Source organism: Camellia sinensis, chromosome 8 (genome assembly GCF_055761805.1).
Source record: "Camellia sinensis isolate YWXY chromosome 8, ASM5576180v1, whole genome shotgun sequence".
NCBI lineage: Eukaryota > Viridiplantae > Streptophyta > Magnoliopsida > Ericales > Theaceae > Camellia > Camellia sinensis.
Genome location: NC_138968.1, coordinates 136,104,863 through 136,115,227, shown reverse-complemented (window position 1 = coordinate 136,115,227; position 10,365 = coordinate 136,104,863). Strand labels below are relative to the sequence as shown.

The 10,365-nt window shown below is 33.1% G+C and overlaps 2 protein-coding genes across 2 annotated transcripts; both read left to right on the top strand.

The window, feature by feature from the left end:
- Window positions 1-3,769: 3,769 nt before the first annotated feature.
- Window positions 3,770-5,834, top strand: LOC114266907 (G-type lectin S-receptor-like serine/threonine-protein kinase SD2-5). Its single transcript, XM_028207861.2, has one exon. The coding sequence runs from the start codon at window positions 3,986-3,988 to the stop codon at window positions 5,483-5,485; it is 1,500 nt and encodes a 499-aa protein (XP_028063662.2). The 5' UTR covers window positions 3,770-3,985; the 3' UTR covers window positions 5,486-5,834.
- Window positions 5,835-7,605: 1,771 nt separating this feature from the next.
- LOC114269730 (uncharacterized) lies at window positions 7,606-9,574 on the top strand. Its single transcript, XM_082885551.1, has 4 exons — window positions 7,606-8,140; window positions 8,254-8,400; window positions 8,754-8,877; window positions 8,962-9,574. The coding sequence occupies exons 1-4, from the start codon at window positions 7,606-7,608 to the stop codon at window positions 9,572-9,574; spliced, it is 1,419 nt and encodes a 472-aa protein (XP_082741677.1).
- Window positions 9,575-10,365: the final 791 nt, after the last annotated feature.

Below are 10,365 nucleotides of genomic sequence, written 5' to 3'. Positions count from 1 at the left end.
AACTATATCAACACCATGTGCACAAACAACCCTCAACATATTCAGAAAATCAATATTATTTCGAACCATATAATTCGAATGGCCCACAGTAGAATATGAAATACACATAGTCTCAGGTTTCAAATTCTCCCATGTTTTACACAAAATGCCAACCAATTCATCAAAATTCAATTCACATGAAACATTAATGACAATAGTATTATTCCCATATTTGCACAGCAACAACACTACACTGTCCATCGAAACTGAAAGAAAAAACAAGAAAAATAATTTGTTCAACATAAAAACACTTCACAAGAACAACATAAAAGTCTAGAGAAATTTCTAAAAAATTATAATTTTCTCTAGATTATAATAACAACCTTATAATTTTCTCTAGACTCAAATAAAAGTCCAGAGACATTTACAAACTGAAAGAAAAAACATTGCATTGTCCATCTAAACTGAAAGAAAAAACACAAAAAATAACTTTTGCTCAGAGAAACAAAAAGTTATATTCACTTTCTACAAACATATAATTTTCTCTGAACTACAAACTGAAAGTGAGTAGCAAACTTATAATTTTCTCTGAACTACAAATAAAAGTCCAGATAAATTTATGAACTTACATTCACTTTCTCAGATTCTATCTACATTAGAAACTTCTAATAATATGTCCATATGAACTTATAATTTTCTCTGTGATTTTCGTTGGATTATAATAACAAACTTACAATTTTCTTTGGACTATACCAACAAAAGTGCAGAGAATGAAATTTCTCTAGTTTAACAAAATTTCTCTGGTTTGAAAAAATATAGAACAAAACTTATCATTGATCAACATGTTGAATGGAAATTTTCAACAAAAATATTATGAATTGAAATTTTCAACATGTTGATCAACAAAAATATTATGAATTGAAATTTTCTCTGAAATGGAAATTTTCTCAATAATGTGTAATTTTCTCTGGAATGTGTCATTCATTTTCGGTGCTTGCTAGAAAAGTCCAAATAAATTTTGTCTGAAAGTGAGTAACAAACTTATAATTTTCTCTGAACTACAAATAAAAGTCCAGATAAATTTATGAACTTACATTCCTTTCTCAGATTCTATCTGCATTAGAAACTTCTAATAATAATTTTCTCTGGACTATACCAACAAAAGTGCAGAGAATGAAATTTCTCTGGTTTAACAAAATTTCTCTGGTTTGAAAAAATATAGAACAAAACTTATCATTGATCAACATGTTGATGAAAAACAGAGCACGAAAAATGAACTCTAAATATCAAAATCAACTACACTGTCAACACTTTTTGAAATTGATCAAAAAACATAGAATGAAAAATTAATTCTAAAAATAAAAATCAACTCTATCAAGCTAGCCTCTCTCTAAACAAAAATTCAAAACAAAAATCAAAATCCATGTGGAATCTCCATCGAAAACATATATGATTCAACTGCACTGAAAAACCTACGCGATCGTAGCAATCTTTCTTGTCAACTCCATTGAAATCTCCGACGAAATCTCCACCGCGAAGTTAGTTTCCTAAATCTCCACCGTGAACTCACCAATATAACATTCAAACAAATTTCTCGTCAACTCCACTGAAATCTCCGACGAAATCTCCACGTGAAGTCAATTTCCAAAATATCCACCGTGAAGTCAACAATATAATATTCAAACAAATTTATGTTATAAAAGAAGGGTAAATTTGGTACTTTATAACCTTAAGGGACCTTAGCCATCAAAATATATTATTTTGGACCTCCCCTCCTATCAAAAGTAGAGGAGGGAACTTAGACCAATTTTCCCCTTATTTGATATGAAAATATTTTTAATCTAAGTAAAATAATATTTTTTAATTGTAAAAATTATGCTATTGTATTAAAAAAAAAAATCATAAAACACTTTTTGTTACATAAAAAAAAAAATCATAAAACACTATATCAAATTTCAATATTAACAAACAAATCTTATTTGTTTTTATAAATTGTTATACTAAAAAAATTCAATTGTTCATATTTTATTTTCATTTTATTTTTTTCATTAAAATATGAACAAAAAAATTCATAAATAATTTTAATTTATTAGAAATTTTATAATTAAATTATTTTTAAAATTACAAATTAAATGATTTTTCATAAGCAAAATTATAAGTATAAGATTAATAATTTTTACAATTAAATTTTAAATTTTAATTAAGTTAAAATTATTTATAAAATTGTTGTTCATATTAAGTAGAAAGGGTAAAATTAGGATAAAACACATCATCATGAAATAATAAATCTTTTGGAAACCTTTTATCACAAATAGGACTTAGTTGTCCATATTAAAATTTGATAGGACTCATCAGAAATCATAAGAGCAATATAGGACTTGTAGGTTATTTTCCACACATAAAAAAAAAAAAAAAAAAAAAATTCAAAGTGACTGAAATTTTTATTATTGGTTTGTTTCTCAAAACATCTAGTTTGTTTCAATTTTAAAATTTTTTATATTAATAAAAGTCAAACAAACTAAAATTTTATATTTAAAATTTTTTATATTAAATTTACATTGGAAGATAAGTGACTAATACTACTCATTTTGTAATAAAAATTAGGAGGAGTGACATTTATAGAATAACTTCGACTTTTTTCTTCATTTATTTTTAATATGAAATTCTACAATTTTTTTATAAAATCTTTTAAAGTTTCATGTTAATCATTCATCTACACCGACAACATCAAATCGTATCATGTTCCTTGTTTGTTTGGGAACCTCAACCAATAAAATTAAAATATATATATATATATATATATATTTTACATCTCAAATTATCATTCAAAAATCAATTTAATCTCTATTCTTTTAGAAAAAGACAGTGTGTATCATATGTAATTTATAACTATAGAAAAAAATGACATAACTTTATAATTTCGGAATCATAACTAAAAAAAAAAAAGTTATAACCAAGTACAAAAAAGTCATAACTAAATATCTCAAAATAATATTATAACTAAAGAAGAAAATGACGTAATTAAGGGTGCATATGGTATGAAAGTGTGCATAATAGAATTCTTCATTCTTTTTAATAAGATTAATTATATAATTGAACTATCCATTTTTTGAACAATTTTATTTTTGCCATCAGTTGTGGTCTATAATCAAATAGAAGTTTTTGATGTAACATCAAAATTTCGTTTGAAATTTTATCTTACCCTTCAAATTAATAATTATAAGTTTACATTTCTATTTCATAGTCATTACCTATATAATAAAAATCTTTTATTATGAACTTGTAACAGAAACTATCAGAGTCCCGATAGTTTTTAACATGTGGGGCCGGTTTGTTTTTAAAAAAGAAGATAATTTATAGTGAAGGGATTGAGATTAAGCAAAATTGTGTTTGTTTTGATGATAGTTGGTGGTGTACAGATTGTTAAATTATTTTTATATAAAATAATAAAACAGATAAAAAAATATAAAAACATTAAACATTAATGTTAAAAAAAAATGCCTAACATGTAAAAAATAAAAAATAAAATAAAATAAAACAAATAAAAGTAAACATTAATGTTTTTAAAAAATACCTAACATGTAAAAAATATAAAATAAATAAATAAATAATACTCGGACGGACTATTTTCTAATACTAAGTCCCAATCCTCCATCCTAATCCCCTCCTCAAGGCTCATCCTAATTCGGAAGGGATTATAAATCCCCTGTTCATCTCCTAAAACAAATACAATATTGATGAGTTCCACTTCCATCTCAATCTCAATCTCAATCTCAATCTCAATCCTCCCCTATCTCCCAAAACAAACCGGCTGTGAGTCAAGGAATGTGTGCGCTTGTTTTTGACGTAACAAAGGGAGTGGGGACCGTAAACAACATTTCAAGGACTCTTGCAAAGGGAGTGGGGACCGTAAACAACATTTACAGCTCACCTTTCTTCTTCAACCTTCTTCTCCCAACAAAAGAAAACCAAAAACTAGTAATCAAGAAGAAGAAACAGAGTTCTAATGGATCTGTGTTGTTGTTGTTGTTGTTGCACTATTTATTATTATGTTACTGCTGCTGCTATTATCACCTTTTTCTTGTCCTCTGCACCTTTCAGCAATGCCCAACCTCCACCTCCTGCTTCTGCTTCACCTTCACCTTCACCTCCATCTCCACCTCTACCTCCACTTCCATCTCCATCTCCATCTCCTACTCTTGTTAAAATTACTACTGGAACAGTTAATGTTGTTAACAATATTCCATCTTTACCTGTAGAACCTCCATCTCCATCTCCATCTCCATCTCCATCTCCATCTCCTACTATTGTTGCTGCTTCATCTCCATCTTTGCCAGCAGATTCTTCTCAAAGAAAACCAAGGCAACTCATAATAATCATACTTGGGTCCAGTCTCGGAGCTTTCTTTGGTGTATTTTTTGTGGTTGCCTTTTACTTTTATATTTTTAGAAATAAAGCAGAATCCAAGGAACTTGATGAATTCTATGTCGATCAAGTACCAGGGATGCCTATCAGGTTCTCTTACAAAGACTTGAGAGCCATGACATGCAATTTCAACAATAAGCTCGGTGAAGGAGGATTTGGATCAGTATTTCAAGGGAAATTAAGCGATGGCACCAAGATAGCAGTGAAGTGTCTCAATGGTTTTGGTCATGTTAAAAAGTCATTCTTAGCTGAAGTTGAGACGATAGGCAGCATTCACCATGTTAATTTGGTGAGGTTAATTGGATTTTGTGCTGAAAAATCACACCGTCTTCTAGTTTACGAGTATATGTCCAATGGATCCTTGGATACATGGATCTTCCATAGGCACCAAGACCTCACTCTTGGGTGGCAATCCCGGAAGAAGATCATCATGGATATAGCCAAGGGACTAAGCTATCTCCATGAGGAATGCAGGCAGAAAATACTTCACTTGGATATCAAACCCCAAAACATTCTCTTAGATGAACACTTCAATGCGAAAATTTCAGATTTTGGATTGTCAAAACTAATTGATAAGGACCAAAGTCAGGTTGAAACAATAATGAGGGGAACCCCAGGCTACCTGGCTCCCGAATGGTTGAACTCAATTATCTCTGAGAAAGTAGATGTTTATAGCTTTGGTGTCGTGGTCTTAGAAATGTTGTGTGGGCGCAAAAATTTGGATAGGTCTCAACCTGAGGAAGATATGCATTTACTAGATCTATTTAAGAGGAAAGCAGAAGAGGAACACCTTCTAGATATCGTTGATAAATACAATGATGACATGCAGATACATCGAGAAGAAGTTGTGGAGATGATGAGGGTTGCTGTGTGGTGTCTACAAAGTGATTTTTCCAGAAGGCCTTCAATGTCAGTGGTGATTAAGGTCTTTGAGGGTTCTGTAGAAGTTGAAAACAATTTGGATTATAACTTCACAACTCCTGTGGTACGAAGAGCAATAAGAGCTGATGGTCACCAAGAAGATGCCATTGGTGCTGCTGCTAGTCCATTATTTCCATCGGTTTTATCAGGACCAAGATAAAGCAAGTAGAATTCAACAAACAAATTACAGTTGACTGTTTAAAGTATTGAGTATTTCTTTCTCTCCTTTTGTTTTTTTTTTTTTTTTTTGGTCTAATAAGTTTTAGGATTTCAATTTACTATAAAATTAAGCATCACTATACAAGGGAAGAAAGCTGTGGAAACATGTCTTGTACAATTCCATGTTCACACACCCAGGTCTTCTAAAGCCTAAATATGTGGTGAACTATAATTGAAGAGTTTTATTTGTGCAAATCACACCCCATGATACCAGGATTAATGGTGTTTTAGGTATGTCTTCTTCCACTGATAAAATTTTGACTCTGTCAATGATATTCTTCCTTTTTATCTTTCTTCAAGTTCTTCCATCATCATTGCCATAGAACATATAGAACCACATGAATGTAGTGAACAAGAGTAGATTTCCCGTAGTTTTAATTCAAACATTCTCAAGTTCTGTAGTAAAAGGGAAAAGTATCGATATTTCGTGAGAGACAATGTGAGTTTCCCATGGTTCAAGTAACGATTCAAGTAAAACAAGAGAACATCAATTAGTGGGTTTTTCAAACTTTCTTTCCAAAAGATGTGTAAGACGGAAAAAAACCGGCTTATAGTTTGGAGAAATTCAGAGCCATTTTATGACTACAATTAATTTAATTGATGAAATATGTTCTTGAATTGCTTGGAAAGAAAACATTTTGTACATCTCTTAGTCTGCAGAATGTGCCTTTTTTTTTCTTTTTTTTCCTTCTCACCTTGAGCTTGATTGGGAACACAAAAAGAGTGACACATTGAACAAAACATTCACTTTCACTTGCCTTGTTTTTCCCTTTGCTTTCCCAGAATCTGTGTTTCACTATTTTTCTTGCTATCACATTTTTGTGGTGAGCATTCAATGGCCAAACTGTCCATTACAAAGATCTACAAAGTTCTTGGAATGTACATTTGATTCTCTTACTATGAGCTCAAAGTCAATACTGATAATTTCAAAAGGAAACTTTGGCAAGGACGATACAGATTGGTCTTTGAAGGGACTCTTCTAAGCATTGGTTGCAGTGAAGCATCTTGATGGCTTAGACCGTGTCAAGAGTCTTTCGTATTCAATTCACCATCTAAACTTGGTAATATTGGTCAGATGTTGTGCCTACAAATCGCTGACAATTAGTTTATGAATGTATGTGTAATGGTAGATAATTAACAGGAAACAGGAGATTGCTCTATCTCCATGAAGAGTTCCAACAGAAAAATAGTTCGCCTAGATTTTAAGCCCCCAAATATCCTTATAAAAATTTGTGACCGTTGTGTCACTTTAGTTATTATTTTTAACAATTAACACTTTAAATCAGTAAAATTAGTTCACTTTGTTTCAAAATCACATAAATTGATCACTGGTATAAGAAGCGATGAATAGAAATGAAGTCCCCCTCTAGTCAAATTAATACCAATTTTTTAAATGAAATTTGAGACATAATAAAAATATTTCATTACAAACTTACAATCAGGAAGATCGAAGTTGGATTTTTTTGTACATGTAATATTAGTCAACAAAATGTGTGCGGTTTGTTGACATAACTAAAGGAGTGGGAACGTAAACAACATGTTAAAGACTTGCAATAATTGTTGTAAATGATTTTAACAATTATATTTAGAATTTTATTCAAAAATAATAATTTGTGGTTTATATTAATTTTATATTTGAACTCAATCTATATCAATTGGACCGACACTATATCAATTGAATTTTCATCACCAAAAAATTTACTTTAAATATTATAATATGGAAATCAATGGTCAAGATTAAAAGCAAGGCATCCAACGGCTATAAGATATATTTAATTTTTGTCTTGAAGAATATGTGTCCGTGATTTTTAGAGTGGAATCAAACAACCTTTAAAGGACCACCACCACCACCATTGCTTTCCCAAAAGAAAAACAAAAACAAAAACTGGAAGAAACAGAGCTTTATTGGAATTGGATAAACATAGACATAGACATAGACCACCACCAGCATGGCACCACCAATGGGTCTATCTTGCACTATTTGTTATCATTTTGGTGCTGTTATCATCTTTTTCATAGCGTCCGTACCATTCTTCAGACAATGCCCAATTTGCACCTCCAATGGCAAACTTACCTACTATTTGGATCAACAAACCCTCAATTGACAATAGTTTCAACGTTTTTTCCACTTTAATTCTCAACCCCGTCCTGGAAACATCATCATCCAATGGCTCACAAATGATCTGTGGCTTCTATTGCCCTTTTACTCAACAAACTCAGCTATCATCATGCCTCTTCGGTGTTGTAATCTTACAAGGTAAAAGAGCATACAAGTCCGTTACAATGAACCCACAACTGGTTTGGTCAGCTAATTGGAACCGCCCTGTTCAAATTAAGGCCACCTTACAACTCACTCAAGATGGAGATTTGATATTGCACGACTCTGATGACACTTTCGTATGGTCTACCAATACCTCTGGAAAGTTGGTCTTCGGCTTGAATTTCACCGAATTGGGAAACCTGGTCCTCTTTGACAGAAACAATGCAACGGATTGGCAGTCATTTGATCACCCAACTGACTCCTTACTTGTTGGCCGGACTTTGTTTCCTGACCAGAAGCTCACCTCCAGCACATCGGCATCGAACTGGACTACTGGTTTGTTTTCTCTTAAGTTTCAGGAGGATAACAGTCTGGTGGCTTATGTAGATTCTAATCCACCCTTGCCCTATTCTGAATCACATTCAAATGTGACATATGTCAAATTCAAGAATGCAAGCTTGAATGGGAGCTAATCCCTGCTGCATCATCATCGTCATCTCAGTTCATAAGGTTGGATCCTGATGGGCATTTGAAGGCTTATGAGTGGACAGAATGGAATTGGAATGCAGTGGCTGATCTGCTGACATTAAGCATGGGTGAGTGTTGGTATCCCATGGCGTGTGGCAATTATGGAGCTTAACGATACTAGTTACTCTTGAGGAAGCCACCGGGCAAATAAATTATAAGCAACCCAGCCTTGGGTGTTCCCTTGTTACACCCATTTCTTGTAACAATTCTCAATCTCACACCCTTTTGGAGCTTAACAATGCTAGTTACTTTTACTTCAACTTTTTACATACATACGCATCCAAAATCTTTTACTTGGATGAAAAAATAGCATTAGAGGATTGCAAGACGAGTTGCTTGAAAAACTGTTCATGCAAAGTTGCTTTGTTTAAAAATGATTTAGGCTATAATTGAAAGACTGGTTGCTTATTATTGTTTGAAGTCTTTTCTATTATCAATAATGACGGGGGGTTTGATAACATCACCGTGTTTCTTGAAGTGCAGAAGTCTCCAACTGGAGAGTATCCTACTCCTTCACCAACATATTCTCCTCAACAGCAATCAAGGCATGTCAAAATTATATTGGGATCTAGTCTCGGAGCTTTCTTTGGTGTATTTTTTGTGGTTGCCTGCTGCTTTTTTCTTTTTAGAAATAAGCGAGAATTCAAGGAACTTGATGAGTTCTTCGTTGATCAAGTACCAAGGATGCCTGTTAGATTATCTAACGAAGAATTGAGTGTTATGACAAGCAATTTCAATAATAAGCTTGGCAAAGGAGGATTTGGGTTAGTGTTTCAAGAGACATTAAGTGATGGCACCAAAATCGCGGTGAAGCATCTCAATGGTTTTGGTCAAGTTAAGAAGTCATTCTTAGTTGAAGTAGAGCCAATAGGCAGCACTCACCATGTCAACTTGGTGAGATTAATTGGATTTTGTGCTCAAAAATCATATAAGCTTCTAGTTTACGAGTACATGTCCAATGAATGCTTGGATACATGGATCTTCCATAGGCACCAGGAGCTCACTCTTGGGTGGCAATCCAGAAAGAAGATCATCATGGATATAGCCAATGGACTAAACTATCTCCATGAGGATTGTAGGCAGAAAATACTTCACTTGGATATCAAACCCCAAAACGTTCTCTTAGATGAATACTTCAATGTGAAAATTGCTGATTTTGGATTGTCAAAACTAATTGACAAGGACCAAAGCCAAGTTGTAACAGTGATGAGGGGAACACTTGGTTATTTAGCTCCCGAATGATTGAGCTCAATTATCACTAAGAAAGTAGATATTTATAGCTTTGGTGTTGTGGTTTTGGAAATTTTGTGTGGGCGCAAAAATTTGGATAGGTTTCAGCCTGAAGAAGATATGCATTTACTAGGTATGTTTGAAGGGAAAGTAGAAGAGGAACAACTTCTGGATATCGTTGATAAATACAATGATGACATGCAAACACCTAGAGCAGAAGTTGTGGAAATGATGCGGGTTGCTGTGTGGTGTCTACAAAGTGATTTTTCCAGGAAGCCTTCTATTTCAGTGGTAGTTAAGGTCTTGGACAGTTCTGTAGATGTTCAAAGCAATTTGGATTATAGCTTCACAACTCCTGTTGTACCAAGAGCAATCACAGCTGTTATTCACCAAGAAGATGACATTAGTGCTACTATTCTTTTGCAAGGCAGGCCCTGAGATTTAGGGGGCCTAAGGCGAATTTTGAAAATGGGGCCCCTCTTATATTGAAAAAAAAAAGTTAATGAATAAAATGATAAGTCACAACAACTTTTTTATTTGTTTGTTATAGTGATTCTAGTTTTAACTCGTTATTAATTGTATTCCGGACTCGGGTTGGCATGGTTTTGAATAGTTCTTTTTATCTCTTTCCCTTGTCTTTCCCTTCATTTGAGTTATCAGGTTGTAGTTGTGTGTTTGAGACAGGTTGGTTGCTTGTACTTCAAAACCTGTGTTGCCCAGATTTTGACCTTTCCACTCGAGCGGGCATTCTCACGCTCGAGCAAGCTTCACAAATTTGCTCCTCTGCTCGAGCGGCCATTCTT